This window comes from Strix uralensis, chromosome 12, assembly GCF_047716275.1.
Source record: "Strix uralensis isolate ZFMK-TIS-50842 chromosome 12, bStrUra1, whole genome shotgun sequence".
NCBI lineage: Eukaryota > Metazoa > Chordata > Aves > Strigiformes > Strigidae > Strix > Strix uralensis.
In genome coordinates, this window is record NC_133983.1 from 22575239 (window position 1) to 22596763 (window position 21525).

Below are 21525 nucleotides of genomic sequence, written 5' to 3' on the forward strand. Positions count from 1 at the left end.
TGAGTACACAGCCAGCTCCAGCTGCAGCTCGGCTCGCCAGGAGCCACGGCAGTTCAGGGAATGTCGCAGAGTCACAGACAGAGCCTGCTTCACCATCTGCTCCGACCACCCAGAAACCTGGGGCTGCAAAGGAGGGAAGAGGCCAAAAAATCCCATTCACCTCCAGAAGAATCCTAACCACTGGATAGCAGCTTCTGTGCACCGCTTGCCCCACTACTGTGGGCAGCTCTTCTTTTTCAGTTTTTTAAAACCCCAGCTGTTTGGCACCACAGATGAGCTGATGGGAAACAGGCTGTAGTGTGAGCCGTGCTTCACACAGCCTCACCCTCCCTACACACCAACACCCCTGGCAGGGACACCTTAACAGACAAGTCCTCTCCCTCACTTGCTCAGGGTGCTGTGGACTCTTCCTCCTCCCATTCTTTCAGGAAAGGAAGTTACTGGGGAAAATGCCGGTTCTTGGTCAAAAGCCCAAACAAGTCTCAAAGCGAAAGCACAGCTCCATTTTCAAGGCTGGGGTGTCTCTGGGCTCCAGCGAGCCAGCAGCTATATTCATGGAAGAGAAAACCTGAGGAATTCCAGCTCTGGCTCTTCCTGACGGGAGACAGGATGGATCTGACAGTTGTTTCCCTCCCTGCTCCTTGAAAGACAACAGCACTTGGGTCCTTCTCCAAGGTTTTCCTCTCCTATGCACACTGCCTATTTTTCTCAATCCTGAAGAAGCCTCTTGCCTAATCAAAATTCTGAGCCCACATTCTGCCAAATGGAGCAAAAATAAATCCACTGGATACTTCAGTACAACCCCCACCCAGCCTGGATATTACTCACGTTGCCACAAGCAGCCCTGCACACTCTTCAGATGGAAAGGCAGCGTGAATCCACCTGGGCATGGGCTAGGAAAAGCAGTGAATGCCCAAGCTCCCACCCAGAGAAGGCTGCCTGGGAAAGGTCTCATGCCTGTGCTCTTTGTTGGAGTCAGACACAGGACAAGGAAGTGACACTGAGCAAATGCAAAGCGATCCAAGCAAGCACCGCAGCACTGGCACACCACAGACACTGTAGGGATGAACAGACAAGTTACAACCCCAGAATGGGTTATTAAAAGAGGAGGAGAGCAGATGCTATCAGACGTTACTGTTTTAACTAATCTTATTGCATTACCTGTGTCCAGCTTGGATAGCACAGGCAGAGAAATGCAAAAACCTAACAGGGGAGCTTGCAGTGAAATCTGCAGCCTTTAAAGCAGAGGTAGCTCACTCTGAGTGGAAAAGACTCGATCCACTACAACTCTCTGGGATTCTCAGGATGCAGCAAGATATCTGTAAGCAAAATGAGTTGGAAAAATGTAAGCAGTTACTGCCCCCCAGCTGGTAGTAACTGACCTGCTAGTGGAAGGAGCTCAGTGTCAGCCAGGCTAGCTTAAAACCCTGGGGAAAGTGATCTGAGCTGACCTGGCTAATGATGCATAAATATGAATTAGGGAGCACAGAGACGGTAAATCCTGGCAACATGGTTGCAGGCAGTTAGCAGACAGGAGGGGAAAAAGGGGGAAGCAGGTAATCGCATCTTAAACCACACTGACTTTTCCCCAAGTAACACAACATAGCCCTAGAGAAAAGAGGCATGAGACATCAGAAGTTTGGGGCTGCAGCTGAAGAATTAACAACTGAGGGAACAGCACAAAATGCCATTTGAGAGCGACCACAAATGGCACATTTGGAGCAAACACCCAGGTAGCAATCTACAAAGAAGTCCCTTGTCCTGAGGGGCAGCTCAGATGTGCCTCTCCTTCCCATACAGCTCCAGAACAAGGCTGGTGTTGACAGGCAGGACTGCCAAACCTAAAACTTTCTACTGATTCCTGTTGTAGCCCTGCTGCTGTTTGTCTGTCATGACTCACGTTAAAGACACCATCTTCTCTATGTGGCCTGTGCTTGAGTGCTTTCTTTAGCACAGGTAAGTCTGCAGCATCCATTCTGCTCATTAGTGTGTGCAAAAAACTACATTCCCAAGCACCAGTGAGTTAGTAACTTGAGTCTGCAAAACTATGCAGACCCAAAGGGGCATTAGATACAGCTCAACACCCTCTCCAAATACCAAACAGTACTGGCTTCCTTAACTGATGTAAACTAAACAGCACCCCCCCCCAACTCCTGCAAAGAGTAAGCATTAAACCCCAATGTTTTACTGTTCTTTCTTCAAGACAACATTAAGAGGGGAGAAACAATTTATCCAGAGCGGCTTCTTGACTAAGGAAGGCAAATCACAATCTCTGAAACACCAGCAGAACGTTTCCTAGAGAGGGAGATGGTGGTCAAAAGGATCCACTGTGCAGGGAGGGGAATTAGTATGGGAACCCTCAGCCTTTTTCACTGGGAAGGGCTGTGGATGTGAATGCAGCTCATCTGAATCAAGACAAAGCTTTTTGCCAGTGCAGAGCTTATTTAAACTTGCTTTTGGGAGCCCTCACCAGGGTATCTGAATACTTCCTTCTGAGGGAGAAGCAATCCATGAAGAGCAGAGTGAGTGCTCCCCTACTGTGAACAGAGAACCTCCTTTTTGCACCCAGTCAGGACCATTTTCTAACTCAAAGCACTTCAAAAGGCAACCAACAAACCTCACTGCCTGCCCTGCTCACACTGTCACTCTAAAGAGTCAGAATACTCCACTAATGAGCAACAGACAGAAGTGACTAAACAGCACCCTCCATACTGTCCCAAGGTCCACCCCAAAATAATCTGCTTAAAGCAACGTCACACTCCATGCAGCATCTTGTGTGTGCTTAGTGCAGGAAGCATCAACCAGCAGGGGGTACGTACGGCAGGTGTAAACATCTCTGTACTCCATGTGCTCGTAGTCGGGAAGGATTTTCATAAAACGCCCCGACTTCACTCGTGGGTTTATACCTGAACAGACACAGCAGGGTAAGTACCAGCAAACTCTGCTCCACTGTAACCAGCACGTAACAGTACGATGAATCTGGACCAACCACGTAGGCAAGTCAAACTCTCTTTTGACTCGACTTCCAGTTGCGGTGCACCATTTGTTTCCGTCAGGCCCAGTCTCAGGTACACTCGGTTAGCAGGATTACTCACACAGAACTTGGCACGTTCAAGATTCCCACAGACAATATTTACAAACGGCATCCAGTGAATTCAAAGGGGAATCGGGGTCTTCCAAACTCTGTAGTGCGACTGCAACAAGCACTTCTATCTCAAGAAGACCACTTAGGCCAAGTAACTACAAGGACAAGGCTCAGGCCTTGGATTACTTAAGCTCAGTTCCCCATTTCCCACACTACTTCTTATGGAAGCACATTCAGCAGATGGAAAAGTGCATGTGAGTCCTGCCAGTAACCCCAAATTAGCTCTTCTGCAATTAAAGAAGTTTATGGGACAACAGAGAAAAATGGGGTCACACCACCAGGAAACTGTTCCACTAAGTGTTTGCAACAGGGCAAACTGCTGAATCTGAGCAGGAGAGCCAAGATGGTACATCCCCAAAAGCTAGAAATGGCTGCCAAGCATTCTGACTTTAGAGTAACCATTGCTAGTTAGGATTGCTGAACGGATACGGACACAGTCCTAATGCAGAAGTGCAATCAAATCTATCACAGAGGTGGTTCTCACACGTCAGGCAGGACTCTTTGCCAATGGAGGCTATGGATTCAGAAACTACTCTGGTGCAAGGGAAGACTGGAAACATACGTGTAAGATAGATCTGTTGAGGGCTACTAAATCAACAAACTGCTTTAGACTCTGGAAATCCCCCAACCTGAAAACAGTCAGAAGCAGGAGAGTACTGAGGAAAGTATCGCACAGGCTTGCCCTCTTCTCAGTCCTCCCTGAGTGACTGCTCACAGCCATGGCTGCGAGGTACAGGACTGGGCTAGAGAGACACCATAAATCTGAGCCAGTAAGGCCATTTTTACATATAGCTTGTGTATAAAAGCAGCACTAAATATCACTTTAATAGATCTGAACCATGGAACTATTGTAGCAAAAAGGACTACAGGTTATGAAGAGATGTTCTGCCATTTAAGACCGGTGATGCAGAATTAAGATCCAATATGGTGTGTGCTGTGTGGCTAGTACCACACCAGGGTCATGCAGAGATACCGGATCGAATGGGAAGTAAGGGAGGCCTCAAGTGCTAACGAGACTTCTCTGGGGACATCTAAGTGCTGGCTCAGCATCACTCAGCCCTCTCACCCAGGAAAATTAGGCAGCTCCAGTCCTAGTGCACAAATAGGTAAAGAGGGACACTGGGTGATGAAATAATTAACCCATGGACCCTCGGCCAGTCTATTAAAGATGGGATTAAAACCCTTTCACCTGTTTTTCTTTCCAGCATTAAGATCAATGCTTGAGGTCATCACTGCTTCAGGGTTCAGCAAATACAGCACATGTAGAAGCTGAGCCAGATTTTGGGTCTGCAAAGCCTACAGAGACCTCTTGTGATTGACCTCTCTGCTTCTGTTTCATAAAGCAGGACCTTCTCTGAACAGTCAGAAGCCATAGTTCCAGGTGCTGCAGGTTAAATTTTTATGCTATGGACCACAGCTAACTCCCTCACAAAATTTGTGGTGGGGAACTAAGACAATACAGCCTGGCAGTGCTAGTATGGGAGCTCTTGGGGGCTTCATAAGGCTCTCAGCAACCAGCTCAGCTTCTGACTGCAAAGGGCAGGATCTGGTGTCAGGGCAGACAGCCCCACCACGGATCCAGGCCTCCAGTCAGTCCTTAGCCTGCCCTGGTTTCTCTCCTCCAACGATGCCTCCACCCCTCCCGGCTGCAAGACAGAGGATATGTATCTACCCTGCAGAAGGCACAGTGGGTCTAAGGAGCAGGGTCTCAGTCCCACAGACATTCCTAAAACGCACTGACACCCCAGCAGAGGCCAGCCCTGACAGGCTCTGCTCCTTCAGGAGCAGGCCAGAGGATCGCTCACCCCTTTACCTCCAGCACTTTCCTCACTGTCAGCACATAACAGCATCCTTTTGCTGAGATCAAGACTTAGCTACATTAGGGCTATGAAAAAAATATCAGTTAATTCCTTAGCAAGATCTGAAAATGGCAAAACAGGAAAGGATGCAAAACATTCAATACACTTATTATAAATTACCTGCTCTTTTCCTGCCAAAGGATTGGGGGGCACAGACATCCCAATTCTTGGCATCTGCTTCGTATTAAATAAAACTCAAAAAATGTCAACTTCACAGATGAAACCCCTGCCATGAGCAAGTAAGTCTGAATAACTTATGCCATCAAAGTTTAATAAATATTCAACATGTATATGCTTTCAAAACTGGTACTAAGCAAGGACATACAGATCTGTATCAGCTTTATCACTTACGTTTGGCATAAACATCTCGACAGGACACTCCTGTGATCTCCAATTTCCGCAAGTTTTCACAGACGCCATATTCTGCAATGACACAGATAATAACGTCAACTCTGGCACAAAGGTGTTTGCTACCCAGGATCTTGATATCTACTGTTTGAGCAAAAGTAAGATCTTATTAGGTGCATTCTTGCAAGCTGCCACATTAGTCCAAGAATCTTATTTCTGCTTTGAAGAGAAAACAGAAAACTAGATGTAATTTCATTGCAGCCTGGGAATCTTAACACATTTTACAAGCAGTGCCAGCAACAAACACACCATAAGGAACACACAAACAGCAAAGTTACAGATGCTTACACCTAGACCAGAAAGAATGTGAAATGTGGAAGACGTACTCATTCCAGCTGGGATTGTATGCCCGTTTAGATCAAATCATGGTTGTGTGTGGTAATTATCTACTCCCACTGAGATATCCAACAGGGAAAACTGCTTATTAGGATCCTAAAGAAAAGGTCACAGACTTTAAAAAGAATGAAATGGAGACATAAAACAGGCATCAGCATGTACAAATATGGTTACACTTGAAAGCAGATCAGATTGAGATGGGTCTGTTGTACACTCAAATGCCTTTGATTGCTTACAGAACACCCTGAAAACAAAGCAATCCAGAGATCTTCAAGGCAGCTTTGAAGCAGAAAATGAGATTCTCTCCTATCCTTTTCAGGAAGCCAACGCCGAACTTCTAAGAATCTTTAAAAAAACAGAAGCAAGTACTAACATCTCAATGCAAAGAAATCCTTAGAAGACCAGAGGGAGGAAATGAGAGGAGGGAGATCCCAGAAAATCATCAGCCGCAAAAAACAGCCTGCTGCAGTGAGCCTGATAGATCTCAGTATGGAAAACTACCCTCCTTGACATCAAAGACATCTATACCACAGATCAAACACCAGCTTTCCTTAGCAATACCAAACATCTACCAGATATTTGATGCTAAAGTGTATTTGTGAAGACCCTTATCAAATCATTAAACATGAAATTTATCCTCAGTCGAGCTTTCTTGAATTACCAATCTCCTGTGGCTGCCAAATACCACTACCTAATGCTGGTAACCTGCAGCAAACGGAGAATTCATTTTCATATACGAGAAAAGCAGAAGTTTCCCTGAATGAATTCAACCTCTTCTTGTCTATAAATACACTTGTGGTACATGTACACAATGATAAAGCACACACAAAGCTTACTGTCAGCCCACTACGGGGAATACACGTTCTGTATAACATCACTTCGGGTAAGCAGCAAGTTCAATAAAGGTAAGAGTGGGCAGAAGGTACAACAAAGACACTGCCCTTCATTTAAAGATGCAGAGGTCAGTGGCAAAGTTCCTGCTGACTTCCGCAGCAAAAGCCAGAGGAAGCTCTAAGTGTTATTAAACACAAGGTGGGATGAGGAAGCACAATTAGCCAGAGAGCAGAGAGACGAGCTTGCAGGAAAGTACATCCAGCCCAGCACAAACAAGCTATTTAGCGCTGGGCTACGGCCAGCTGACCCGACGGAGCCATTCTGCAGAGTTGTGAAACCAGAGCTCGGCTGGAGGCTGGAAATTCAGACCCACGCTACAGTCACCCCATGTCTAGCCCTCCAGCCAGAGCTATCAAGGCTTTCAACCACTGGTCTGCAAAGTGTATACAAGTGGGTATGTGTTTGGTAATTACATCAAAGGGATGGAGGGAACAGTATGTTTCCTCAGCTGATCAGAAAGTTAGGGATCTTTAGAAGATGACAGAAACAGTGGGGTCATAGCCTGCTGTTGGGAAACAGCCAGCTTGTTCCATGTAAACAAATACTCACCTGGCCACAGAATCAGCAAGATGCACACTCTGCGCAGCAGGCATTGCAGCTAGATTAAATTCAGTGTCATTGAAGATATTTATACTGCATCAGAAAGGGAGGAGACATACAGAGGATCCTGCCCAAATGGCATTTCTCCACGTTGCTCTCTAACAGCGGTACTAGCACAGTGACGTTCTCTCTTCCTCCAGAAGCTGCTGATTTTTCACAAAGCGTTTTCCCTGGTAGGTCTGTAAATCACTCTGAGTGCACTCTCAGTGCTGGGCCACGGTAGATTCACTACCAGCAGGTATCTTGAAACAACAGGGTGGGGTGGGAAGTGGTTTGATATTAAAGCTCTATCCCAAGTGCCCTTGATAACTGCAGTGAAATTTTATGAAAGCCAAACCACTACTAAAGGTGCATTTCCTAAGTGTTGTAATTCAAATCTTTGCTGAAAAGACTGAAAGTTCTCCCAAGTAATAGCAAGCTCCTTTAAAAAAAGACAAAAATTTAGAAGTTCGATATTGCTACATGCCATCTGACATTAGACATCCAAGGCTTCCAAGAAAGTATTATCAAGAAAATAATAATCTCATTTTAGTGTGCTTTAACACTCATCTCATTTTATTATAACTAGTCCTTCTCTTGTTTTTTTCAGCAAACAACTACAGAGAGTCCAAATCCCAGAGTGATGGCTTAACTCCGGGTAAGTGCATCACTTAAGCTCTTCAGACCCATGAGCAGTTAACACCATGATGGCCACTTGATGGGAAAAATCATTCTCTTGGCTCACAGTGCCTACAAAAACCCCAAATACTGTAAGCAAGAAAGCTGGCCATCTCTTTTTCATCCAGAAGACAAGAGGGACATAAAATTAACAGTAATTAGAGCTTCAAGACAGTTACAGAAAAATAAAACTGATAAGGTTTTCTTTACAGAGAATAGAAAGCCTTTTCCAAGAAAGCTTTGAAGAGCTCAAGCTCTTCCTGGAAATTCCACTTCAGTGCAATTAAGTCTATTTTAAGGAAACACATCGCAGTGCAACAGCTCACTGGGTAAAGTATTTTAAGGAGTTAATAGTCACAGAAATTCACACATGACATTTATACCGTTAGAAAATGGCCACTTAATCCTGCTTCAAAAGCAAGGATGGAAATTAGTTTTAAAGGTCTTACCTGACCAGCTGGAAAGCATGTTTTATTAGGTTTATAAGGAGTGCTTGAAAGATTGACCAAACACAGTGACACAGTGCTGTTTCCATGGTCACACGCACTGGAATTTAAAGGACTTGGAAAGGCAGTCTCCATTTATTATGGACTGCACTAATACTTTTGCAAGTGTAATTTACTCCCTTGCCTACTCTCACCATATGCTCTTCTAAGCCTCACATTCCCTTTGCTTTTCTACAAGAAGCCATGTCACACACCTCCCTCTGTGTGGCCTAGACTGAAGTTTAAAAAACAAACAAACAAACAAGGTTCTTCCAATCCAGGCAGGGAAGAACCCCTGTAATCCTATCGAAGACCAAATTACTGCTTTTGCTTTCTCTCTTTCTCAGCACAGCAATGCCAGCAAGCAGCTGCAAGCACTGTATGTGGACATCCGCAATTCAGAGGAAATTAGGACGTCTGGTGGAGCTTGACACCCTTATCATTGCTAGGTTTCCACTGTGCTCTGCCTCATCAAGTCCTCCAATTATTCCTGGATAGATGCGTGTTTACAAGGCTGTACACAGAACAGAAAGCATAGAAATTTACTGGATTATTTAGGAGACCACAGAAATGGGAGATTCTCAGGCTAGCATCTCTGAAATACCAGGTGGACAAGTTTGGAACCGGCTTCTTGTTTCCAAAGGTTGAGCTATCAGATTAAAATACACCAAATACTTTCCCAAACACTTCTCCCAAGGGAAGGCTTGTAGTTACCACCGAGATATTTTGCAGCCGCAAATAAGGAGCTGAGCAAAAGGAGATTTGATCTGCATCAAATGAAAGCATTTGCAAAAACCCTAAAGCAAAAGATGGGTAGCTTCAGCTCTACAGCTTACAAGCAGATCTAAGGAAGACCCTCTGAAGGATGGCTACAGCCAGTGAGCACCTGCCACTGACAGCAAGACAAGCCACCAACTTTTAGATGGCATCTTGACAAAGAATGTCATCAGAGATGAAGAAAAGCCCACCGTGGTTCAAAAAAACACACTTACAATGGTCTAACCTCACATAAAGGGAGATCAGAGCCTTGTGACTTATTAAAACCGCCTTTGCGTCTACTAGGGTGCAGCACTACAAGAATCTGTTCCTGTTGTGGGAGCAGCTGTACATGAAACTCCTGTGTGGATTCTCCGGAGCCTTGTGAGAGCTGAACTCCACGCAACAGTCCCCTCACTGAGTGTATAAACCAAATTTCCCACTCTTGTCCACAGGCACCTCTTTCTATAATACTTGCTGAAGGTTAGCATCTTTAACACCTTGGCTGACATTTTTCAGCAGGTCCAGAAGCTGTTGGAGGTTGTTTTCACAAACAAAAGCCTTTTCATCCAAGTTCTAGATCTGGTTGTTTTGAATTACTGGTCTCTTTCCAGGTGTTCTGCTGCACTTGCGCTGTTTTATTTTAAGATGGAAGTGGTTACCATTTAAAATGGGCTATCAGGTGTTAATCAAGGTATGTCAGGCCACCAGCCAGGGTGAAACACACTTTAATTCTGCTCCCACTGCAGAGATCAGCAATCTCCTATTTATAGAAAACATGAAAGTGACTGCAACCCTCCTCTTGCCAAAGAAGCAATTCAGAGACATTGTTTACCCCAAACAGTTGCAATGATAAAAGGACAACAGCCCTAACAGCCATGCCAGTGTTACACAACTACTTCTGGTTAATCCCAGCTCACAATCACCAGCAAAAGCCACTCTACTTTCAGGAAGACAAGTCCTCTGGCTGCCTCGACTAATCACAACACATACTCAAAACTGATCTACAATAGAGTTGTCCACAGAGTGCAAGAGCAAGATACCAACGCTCAGGAGATTGAGTGCCCCATCTGACTTGGGCAACAGCTTTTCCTTACATTCACAGCTGCTCCTCTCCAAGACAAAGGTAGAAAATGGCCAAACCAAAGCACCACAACAATCAGCTTCTCTCAGAGAAAAACTGTCTAATTTTAGGATTGTCTTTCTTGTTTCTTCACTGTTGTACATTTCTGAAAACACAAACAGTTTTGCGTATGCAACTGACACAAAGTTTACCAGTTACCTCCTCAAAGAGCTCAGCTCTGGAACATCATCAGTAGGCTTCAGAGTGAATAAGCCACCAATCAAGGAGTATGCCAGGAGAGGCACGCATGGTCTCGCTCTGTTTCTAGGACATGCCACTTCACAACAAGACTCGTGCAGATACAAGTACACACTTAAGAACTGTCCTCTGTTGGGAAGTGGTTTGGTTTTGAAGAAGATTATAAAAAGTAATTACATTTTATGTTTGACTATCATACAGTCACCAATGTATGGCTATAGATAAATACTGTACAGGATATTCTAAATTTTATATGTGTATTTATATGCTAATATCTGATGTCCATCTATGTTCTCAAGTAGCTGCACTCATCACACAGTTGCACGCTCACATTTGAACATTCAGAGGCTGAGCATGTGCAACATATCACCGAAATATATGCAGAGAAATTAACTGCAAAACAGGTCCATAAAATTATGACCAATTTTATACTCAAGTGTGCAAATACTCAAAGTTACAGTACTACCACAACAGTAATTACTGACACCGCTGTGCAGAGCAATGCAAAGCACCGTGAACAGTGCAAGAAATCCAGATTAGGAACCACTTGGAGAACCATGACTGGTTAAAAGATTGCAGTAACCATTTCACAGATGTAGTAAGTTTTTCAGCCAGAAACCTGACCCTTATCTGTTCAGCACAGCTTGCACGCCATGCCTTTGGTACAAGATCTACCTCAGTCACACCAGCAGCCCACCAATACGCTCTCTGACAGTGGTTGGAACAGATACACTGGGGAAACAGAAGAAACTGTGCGAAAAGAGAATAAAAATTTGGTTTATGCACCTCTCACCTTGTAGCTAGCTAAGGGCCTTGAGACAGAAGCGTAGCCTTGATACTTTCCCTTCCAGTCTGGTTTAGTTTTAGCCATACAGAGCCCACTGTTTCCTTAAATTTCTGCTAAGCTTTTGAATACTGCTTTACCTACTGGCAAGAAAATCCGAGGAGCAGTCATGAACTGAATAAACAAATTTATTTCCCCATCAGGCCTAATTCAGTGCTTCCTTTACAAGATAATCTAGCCTGTATTTAAAAGTTATATACATTTCTATAGAAGCATTTTGCCAGAATCATAACCTATCAAAACAAGTAACCAGTGAAGTTTTGCAAACCATTTATGAAATACACAAATGTCCACAAGGCCTCTACGTCAGTAGAGGAGCATAAGGAAAGTATGAATGTCATTTTATTCCCCTGTCTCCAAAAAAAAAAAGTTATTAGGACAATGGGATCATCCCATGTTGAACTAAGAAATAAGAACGCTTTGGTATACATTTCCTAGGTGCAGCCTTTGTACTGTCCAAGGGTTCTTGGATAGTGCTGATAAGGCATGAATTCATTCCTGCAAGGTTTAATGCATCTGAACAGATCCCACTGCCTATGGCAGGCAGCCACTCTGACATACCTAAATTCTTCATCCTGATGCCCTCACTGGAATTAAAAACAGAAAACAAACAACGACAACAAAATATACATGACTTCATGTGCTGGCAGCAGAAGCACCTGGCAGGATCACACTATTTAGAGAGCCGATGAGCACAGCAAGACAGCCCTTGGAGGGTGGGCCAGCCGCTGGATTGACAAACAGGGGACAGAGAGCCACACTGATGTGAGGAAAAGGACAAGGAGTAAAGAGTAAGAATCGCAGCCTAACAGCACAGGGCCATAGCAACACAGGACTGAGGCGCTACTGAAAAACAATGCTCCCGAGTCTCTGCATTAATGCAGCCCAGCATCCTTGCAACAGACACTCTCCAGGAAACCACATGCAAACCAGGAACCCCTCCGTACCTGTCCCCATACTTCCCGAGACAGGCCAGGAACGGATGACCTTACCCAGGCCTGCCCCCCTCCACCCACCCACTCACCAGACCCCAGCAGGCTCCCCGCTTTCCCTGCTATACCTCCACAGCTCCAGGACCCCCCCACTGCACACCCAAGGGCTCCTCTCCTCCCCGGCGAAGCCCCATTCCGCAAGGGTCATTCCCTGTCCTCGCTGCCTGGCACACCCCAGCCTCAGAATTCACCCAAGGACATCCTACGTGGAGGCATCATCTGCCAGGGCCTGATCCCATCCCCGTTCCTTCCCTCCAGCTGCCGCCCCGGGGAACAACCCCAGGTTGATGCCCTCTGCTAGAGCTGCTTGCACGTCACCCCTTTTCCAGCAAGTGCCACCAAGAAGGGGCCGTGTCCCAGAGGATCTGCTCTCTCCTCCACCCTCCAGACACGGAGCCCTGCATGCACCCCTCATAGCCCCACAACCCGCACCCCCTCGGGCCCCAGCTCCTTCCCGCACTCCCAGACCCCACCACCCTCTCCTTCCTGCATTCCTTTAGGACCCCCACTCCGCACCCCATCGCCTCCCCACACCCTCGGGCTCCACCTGTATCCTCCGGGCCCTTGACCTTGTACCCCCTCTGCATCCTCCTGCCCACCCCCCCCGGGGCCATCTCCTCAGGGCGTCCCCGGCCCCCCACCTCGGGGCGGGCGGTACCTTCGCGGCAGCGCCGCCGCCAAATCGTGTCGGTGCGGAGGATGCGGCGGAAGGTGGTGCAGACGCGGGCCAAGCTAGGCAGGTCGGTACCGGGCAGGGAGCCGAAGATCTGCACCAGCAGCTCGGGGGGCAGCTCCAGGAGGGACAGCGGGGCCCGCCCGGCCGGCCCGGCCTCGGCAGGGTGCGGCACGGGCCGCCCGCCCTCGATGCGCTCCGCCGCCTCCTCGTCCTCCGTGACGGCGCCGCCACCGCCGCCGCCCGCCTCCTCAGGGTCGGTATCGGTGTCGGGCTCGCTGTCACCGCCGCCACCGCGCCGCTGCTCCCGCGCCGCCCCCCGCCGGCGGCACCCGCGGGCCGGGCCCACCCCGCACAGCCGGGCGCACACCGCCATGGCCGCGGCCGCTCTGCCTGAGGGGGCGGTGCGCGCCGCCGCGCGGCGCCGCCGGGGCCCCGCCCACCGCGCGGCGCCGCCAATCAGCGCCGCTTTCGTGGCCTCGCCACGCCCCCGCGGCCGACGGGCCGTTATCCCCGCCAGCACCGTCAGCGGGGGCGGCATCGCCCCCTAGCGCGCCGGAGGACCGAGCGCCTGGCGGGGGACCGGCGGAGGGGTGCCGGGGCCCGGTAACGGCCTGCGCTGCAGCCCGCTGCCAGGCCTGGGGGGCTCGCCGCCGCGGTCCCGCTCCCTGCTGCAATTCAATACGAAAAAAATAAAAGTATAGATATATCCCTTTCCCTTAGAAACTTCTGCCTGCCGGAAGGGGGAAGGAAAAAAAAAAAAAGGAGGAAACCACTCTTGCCCCGTGTGAGGATCGAACTCACGACCTTCAGATTATGAGACTGACGCGCTACCTACTGCGCTAACGAGGCTCCTCGAAAGAAACCGCCCCGCGTAGCTCCCTTCTGCCCGCCCAGCCCCGCCGCCGTCCCGGGGCCTTCCTGGTGTTCACCCCGTTACTGCCACTCCTCGGCGTGCCGCCTGAGAAACCTTGTTTCTTTATATATGGTTCCTTTTCTGCAAGTGAGATCTGTTCTTTTTTTTCTTCTCCCCAAATTCATTCTTTTCTGCAAGACAGACCTGAATTTTTTTGCAAATGGCTCCTCTTTCCCATGCCGTTCTGAAAGAGAGACTTTGGGTTCTTTTTTTGTAAATGGTTCCTTCTTCCCATGTTCCGCAAAACAGCTGCATTCCTAAAAGAGTCCTCTGGGGTTCCTGCACACCCTCATCCAGCTGCGCTGGCCAGGAATGGACTGTAAGGGCTTCACTGACAACACGCACACAAGAAAATCAAGTTGTTTCCATATAATTACAAAAATTAAAGCCAACCTCGTCTGCCTCTCTGAACAGTCGCTATTTGACTGGGATTTCTGCAGGGAAATGAACTCCGTGCATTCCCTAAAGTGCTCAGCAGAAGAGGGTCCCCTGCGATGCTGGCAGAAGTGCTGCCCTGAATCCTAATCAATAGGCTTCCCCCTCAGTGAAGGTCTCAAGGCAGCGGTCACCATGACAATCAAGCAACAAACACCTAAATTGGAAGAAAATAGGAAAACAGGCATGTAATTGATGCAGAAAGTCTCCAAACCTCAGCCCCAAGAATCACTGCAGAGAGGCTGTTGGCCTGCAGAGAGACCAAGTGGCAGAAGGTGAAGCAGGAACAGACCTTTGGACATCAGCCCCACCAGACAAGAAGAGATGTTTGGGTTGTGCTGGACAGCCCAAGGATTTTGCCAAGTGGGCAGCTCTGTTGTCAGGGGAACAATACCTTGGTTTCCAAGGATCTGGATGGCCACGCATACGGGACGATCTGATGATGAGTCCAGGCTGCAAGGCTTGTGGTATGAACAAAATTGCGACAACCACAGGATGAGGAAACACTCGGCTTCTTACAGCCTGGACCACTGCATTCCTCCCTCCAACACTGCCCGCGTGCAGAATGAGGATGGCATTTCTCATAGTGTGCTAATCCTTTGGGGCTTTGGTGACAGGCAAGTTTAGTGCCCACAATTCTGATTAAATTCAGAAAAGCTGCCCCAAGCATCTAAAAGAAGGCACATGGATAATGAGTCACCTAAACCAAACATCAACTGTTTGGAAATATGTCTGTAGCTGTTTTCCACCTGTGTTGAATCACATGATTTTTTCCCCTGTGTTACATAATGCTCAGCTGGTACTCAAAGTTTCTGACACAGCTCTAGAAGGCCTTGTCATGTCTGTTTGTTTAGGAACTGATGGATTCATGGAAAGGACAGGAAAAGTACTGATGGCAAGGATTTTTGTGTGAATGAAACAAAAGATGTCCTTGGTGACATTGCCTCGAGCAGAAACTCAGCAGTCTACAGCACACACATGCTTTTCCCTCTTTTGCATTTTCTATTTTTGTCTGGACTTTCTTCTTTCTCCTTTTCCTCTGAATGCTCCTGCTGAGCCTAATCACCCTACAACCTTCTCTCCCTTTCACTCACCCACCTGACCCCTATAACCTTATCCCACAGCCTTGGCTCTGTGGATGCTGAGCCACTGCATCCTGCTCCATCCCTCAGTGATCAGACTCTTCCCCTGGCCCACTGACCGCCTTTCCAGACCAACCCAGCAGAAGGCAGGATGGCCCATCAGCAATCCATGCCAATTCCCACAGAGCTCTATCCCCCCATGCCCATTTTCTCCAGATTAAGAGGAAGAAGGGGAAAAGCCTGTCCGGCTGAAAGGCGAGTGCATGATGCACTGATGTCATCTGGCAGGTTGTGAAGCCCAGCAAAGTCAGAAGCAATGTGATGACTGCTCTCTGTGCTCGGGGTGACCGCATTTCCCCTTCCCATGGGGCAGAGTGGGGGAATCCCAGCCTCTCATCACATCTGAGAGGAGAAACTATCATTGTCACCACTCCAAGTTTCAAGACCCAGACAGAAAAGGTTTCTGGTGCAGTTCTTGCAGAGCATCACACAGTGGTTACAGAGAGTTTGGAGGCTGGGCACAGAGAAGGTCCTTGGGGCCCAGAAGGCAGAGAGCTGGTGCAGAACAGGGTGCTTGTAACTGAATATAACTTACAACTTCAGTGTTTACCACCCTGTCATCAGACTATAAAATTGGCACTTTCTCCTCTGTGTTACTGAATCCATTATCTGAATCTACCAGCTTTATTTGTGATGATAGGGAAAACCGTAAATGTGCATTATCATCATCTCCCATCCTCTGTGGCTTTACCAATGTCTTTGTAGACATTACCAGAGTAATAGCCCAGAGCTTTCCAGTCCTGCTGTTTCAGGCAGGCAGCTTGCAGCCATTACCACAGGGCTCTTGAAAAGGATGTACCAAAAGGGGAAATGTTATTGTTTCATTTCCCTTTAGCAATTACGGAGCTGATGCAGCTCTTGCTATAGTCAATTAGTCTTCACGCTCACTCTAAAGGGCTTTGGATTGGTCCCAAAGTTAGTGTCCTCATTTTCTGTAATCCTGGAAGTGTTTACGCCTTCCCAGCCTCTGAGCAGGGATGAGCCAGCTGATGGCATATCCAGCCAATTATAACCTGAACAGCTAGGAGAGAATTATTTATTTTCCATTTGGCAAGAGGGACAGAAAAGTATGGCAAGGCAGGCCGAGACAGATGAACAAACCCTCTTTGCAAGCCCTGTTTGCCACACAAAGTATTTGCAGCATGTTTTTTTTGGCATAAGTCTGCAATGCGATCTCTGCTTTGTAATCAGCATCCTTGGAGGCAGGACACATCAAAGAGAGAATATTTCAATACAAAGACGAAAGAATTTTGCTTTGGTTTTTGTGATGTACATATTTCATCTCAGATATCCTTTCCTTGCTATTTTAATCTGGAAAATAGCTCTTCTCATCCTGATTTTAGTCTTTCCCACCTTCTTCCTTTCTGTCTGGACATTGGTCTCACCAGATTTTGCAGGATAAACTGATCAGTGGACAGACTGAGCTCTTCTGGGAAAATCCAGAGCACTGCGGAAAATGCTGCCGATGACTCAGGAAGCGCTTTGCATCCTTCTGCTTTAGAGCTGAGCTCGGTGCCCTCTCTTTATGAAAAAGGGTATGGTCTTTCTTCAACATACTGTCCTTGCAATGAGGCATTAGTCGCTCTGATGATCAGCTGTGGTCATGAGTGCTTGGGGTCACCAAAGACTTTATAGCTCTTCTACTAGAAGCAGTTGTCGTTCTTTCAGCTTTGGCCACGGTCCACCCTGAACAATCTCATTGTGCCTAACACCTCTGGCAGCTCAGTTTGCCGAGGCATTATCCTGTCCAGGACAGATCATGGGACAGGCAGTCAGGTGTTCAAGATGCCATTACTGGGTCGGCTGCTGAGCAAAGGTTGTGCAATCACCGGCAGCTCACTGAACCTCTGCATGCCTCAGTTTCTCACGATGTAAATAAGGAGGGTGTTTGCTGAAGCCACAGGCTACATAGTACTTGGTTAATATTTGAATATGTGTGGAATGGCTTAAATCCTAGGAGCATTAAAAATCAGTGGAAGACTTTGTTGCACACTGTAGTATTCCACAATTTCCCTGCTATGCCTCCCGCACTCACACTGTCGTTATTGCCTGCCAAGAGGTTATGGATCTTTTTTAGTGCAAACATAAGTTATTGTTGCTTACACCAACTGATTTACCATGTTTCCCTGTAAAACCAATGGCTCCCATTTAAAACTTGATCCTGAAGCCAAAAAATGTTTGCTGGAACAGCGCTAGCAGCAGTAAGTGATGTCAGGATTACAGTACATAGCAATGACGTCTTGGGCAATACTTCTTGCAGGGGGAGCACAACAAATTTTTAGCCAAACATTCTAAGAAAATGATGGGTTTGTGACGACATTGCATACGTCTGTGTGTTAGTTTGGATTTACCATCCAAAAAAGCATCTGCCTAATAATCTCAAAAGTGTTATATTCCCAAAATCTTGTGAAATAGGGGGCCAGATAGATGAGAGAGTCAGTGTTAGCGTTCCCACTGAGGGACAGGCTCATCTGTTGTTAGACCTCAGAGAAAACCCACACAGGAAAAATGTTGTGCGAGTGGCCTCTTTAGTTTCACTTTTCTCAAATTACACTTTTATATCCCCCAAAAAGAGAGGCATTTTGTCATTCTCATCACATCTTGCTAGAATTCTCCTAACTCAGAAGGTGACTTCTGCAGAGAAATTTGAAGTTTGGGAATTTGTTCATAGGTTAGTCAAATTCAAGATTAAAACTTCTCAGAAGAGTTATTTTAAGGCATTGCAAACAATTCACTACAAACTGATGCTGGCTGAAAATCTCCAATAGTAGCTGGGTAATGGCTGCACACTGTGTTAAAAAATCAAGGCCCTTATTGATCTTTAGCTGAGCTAGATCAATAAGAACAATTCAAGAGAAAATAACTGAGGGAAGGTATTTTGATTCAGGTTTAAATGCAAGTTACCCTTAGCACAGTGTCCTTCCTTTTATTTTATGGGGGTTTTCTCTCCATGTTTCTGGTGAATTTAATACTGCTGACAGCTGCTGAGCTAATAGCCCTAGACACTAAGTGCTGTCTTCCAGCAAGGGTGTAGCACTGCAGAGGAACAGCTTTGTCTATTCGTTGTAAAAAGACTTTGCAGTACTGTGGGGATGGTTTATAATTCGAATTGTGAAATACACTCACTTTGTTGTGAGGCAGCCCATATGGAAAAAAATAGGAAAAATGGGATTTTTTTCCCCAGGGAAATGCTGTAAATATCAACTAGTGTTTGGAATCACCATTCATACCGGCTTGTTAAGGTAAAAAATCCCAACCTTGTGGAAGATATAACAGTTGGGAAAATGTGGCGGTTTTTTTTTTTAACTTCAGACTTAAGATTTAGTATAGCCTGCTGTATAGGGTGCAGACAGGAGGATCTGAGCTGGAATCCAAACCCAGCTTGTGCTCTAACCTGCCTTGTCAGTTTGGGCAAATCCCATCTCTTTTTCTTCATGAAAAATTAGGGCTGACAGGTATTGCAGGAGATTATTTACCCCATCCTTCTCCCTGAGATAAGAACAATTCTCCCAAAACTCTTCAGAGCAGATGTTTTACTAATTTCTTAATTAGTAAAATTAAGATATATAATATATGATGGTGACTATTTCACTGCTTTCCTAGGCAATTTGTTGCGGTGCTCAACTGTTCTTACCCTTAACCCAAAGTCTAATTTCTATCGCCTTTCTCAAGATGTAAGCTCATTATTTCTTGTCCTAGACTCACTGCACGCAGAGAAGAGCTAATTCCCTCCTGCTCTGCGGCAACCTTTTGCATATTTGAAGACGATATAATGTCTCCTTTCAGTTAAGTCTTCTCTTCTTCAGACTAAATGCTTTGTAAAGTGTTCTAAGACTAGAATAAAAATGCTCTGCAGACTAGATTTTTAAAGGGCTCTGTTCCAGCATAGTCACCAAGCTTGAAGCGAAAGCATTTTCAAAAGCAGCATTTTCTCACTAGGGATGGAGAATTGTGCTTAGGCAGAGCTGGTCCCAAAGGCTATGTCCATGCTGTCATTCCAACTGCGCCTAACACCTTTCTCAAATCCAGACTCGCCAACTGTCTGCGCTGTCGACATGCAGACATAGGCGAAGACTGAGATGAGGAGGGAAAGGTCAAGCGAGTCTCGGTGTGGATCTAAGTTTTCCTTCTCACAGTCTCTGCAGATTATTCATGAGCGGAACATGTGATAGCCCAGCCTGTCAGCAGATACTCTGATTGTGGCTCTTCCTAAGCACCATATGGATGCTTTCAGCCTGAGCTGCAGCCCTGCTAACAGTTGGTAGCGTGGATGAAAACCGCCCAACACGCAGCGCTCAGCGTTGTCGGCCCTGCCACCGGGACTCACCTGTACACCCCAAAAACAACGCAGCGCGGTTTCACCAGGGCTTGTCCTCCTGCCAGCAGCCACACAGCCCCTGAGGTACCATTCTGAGAGCATGGTGGGATTTCCTCAGCCCAGAAAATGGTTTTTAAAAGGCAGTCATTTAAAAAAAGAAAGATTTCAGTTGAAACAGAAATTTGGGATTGCTAGTTTAAGTTTCAGAGGTATCAGCCTTCTGATGATCATCCACTATGTCTCACCTGCTGTCCCTGGACGGTGATGTGATGGATAGAGCATTCATAGACCTTAGGGCTGTTTTTCTTTCCTTGTTTCATCACACCTTTAATGGTCTCATCCTATAATTATACAGCCACCGGAACTGTATGACCCTGAATCACAAAATTAGGTAACGAATCCTCATTCCAGTGTGTGAGTGCAGCATCACTCTTAACTTCAATGCATTGTTCCACACCAAAAAACGCAGAAACCCTGATATTCTCTAAGCTGGTTAGAAAAAGGTCCTTCTCTCTATACTCATAAGGACACTGCCATCTGCAACTCCCTGTCCTTTCAGCCGTATAAGTTGGATTGTACAGTGAGATTGTGTAGCCCGACGGCTGCAAAATTGTTCCTATATTTCAAAACACGGTGCTGGGAACATATGTGAGAGAAAGAGAAAGAAAGGCAGCTGAAAGTCTACAGCCAACAGCTTGTGTCAGAAAGCTGCTAAAGGAGGAAACAGTTGGGCATTTTTAATCGCGACGTGGTATCTGCAGGATGAACGCAAGCAAACTTGGCTTGAGACTGAAATTGTTTGTGGTCTAATCAATTCTTGACAAACCGCACGAGACCGGGTGGTGGGCTTTGAAGTGAATTGGAACACCTGTTCCTAAAAATTTGTTCCCTGAACATAAACTTTACTGCGGCCTCCTCATACTTCTGTCTATGTATGCTGAAGGCAAACCGAAGGCAAATCACTAAACTTGCACCTCTGCGTGGAGGCAAAGTTGCTGAAGAGCACATGTTGTTAAGGGGGGACATGGTGGGCCACTCTGAGGTGGCCATGGCTGTGTGTTGCTGAGGGGGGACATGGCAGGGTGCCCCAAGTTGGCCATGGCTGCGTGTCGCTGAGAGGGAGCACTGGCAGGGTGCTCTGAGGCAGCCATGGCTGTGTGTCACTGAGGGGGGACATGGTGGGGTGTTGTGAGGCGCCCGTGGCTGTAATGTCACTGAGGGGGTACACTGGCAGGGTGCTCTGAGGCGGCCATGGGCATATGTTGCTGAGGGGGGACACGGTGGAGTGCTCTGGGGTGGCCACGGCCATCTTTCACTGAGCGTGGACACTGAAGCAGCCATGCCTGTGTGTTGTTGAGAGGCAACATGGCAAGGGCGCTCTGAGGCGGCCATGGCTGTAATGTCGCTGAGGGGGTACCCTGGCTCTGCACTCTGAGGTGGCCATGGCCATATGTCGCTGAGGGGGGACATGGTGGGGTGCTCTGAGGCGGCCATGGCTGTGCTGTCGCTGAGGGGTACACTGGCTGGGGACTCTGAGGCGGCCATGGCTGCGTCTCGCCGAGGAAGAACCCAGCAGCACACTGAGGCGGCCATGACCGTGTCCCCCGCGGGACCCGGCGCCGGACCGCAGCGCCCAGCGGTGGGGAGGCGGCGGGCGCTCGGCCCCGCCACACTCAAGATGTCGGCGCCGCCGCGGCGCTGCCCGCCCCGCCCCGCCGTGACGCGCGGCGTCAGCTGACGGCGG

General features: G+C 47.4%; 1 protein-coding gene and 1 non-coding gene across 7 annotated transcripts in view; both read right to left on the bottom strand.

Annotated features, from left to right (window-relative positions):
* Positions 1-14923, bottom strand: part of FBXO31 (F-box protein 31) — a 29633-nt gene extending 14710 nt beyond the window's left edge. For 2 of the 6 annotated variants that reach the window (XR_012630597.1, XM_074881991.1), the window contains exons 1-3: positions 12956-13346; positions 5356-5427; positions 2820-2906 (exon numbers count right to left, since the gene is read on the bottom strand). Coding sequence is in view for 4 of the 6 variants with exons in the window: in XM_074881991.1 (XP_074738092.1) it covers positions 2820-2906; positions 5356-5427; positions 12956-13346 (550 nt within the window). In the remaining 2 variants the exon portion in view is untranslated. Of the gene's footprint in view, positions 1-2819; positions 2907-5355; positions 5428-12938; positions 13347-14715 lie in introns of those variants that run through there. The other 4 variants (XM_074881993.1, XM_074881994.1, XM_074881992.1 and 1 more) reach the window with 4 other exon arrangements.
* TRNAM-CAU (transfer RNA methionine (anticodon CAU)) lies at positions 13750-13822 on the bottom strand. Its single transcript has one exon. It is a non-coding gene; the product is annotated as a tRNA-Met (tRNA).
* Positions 14924-21525: the final 6602 nt, after the last annotated feature.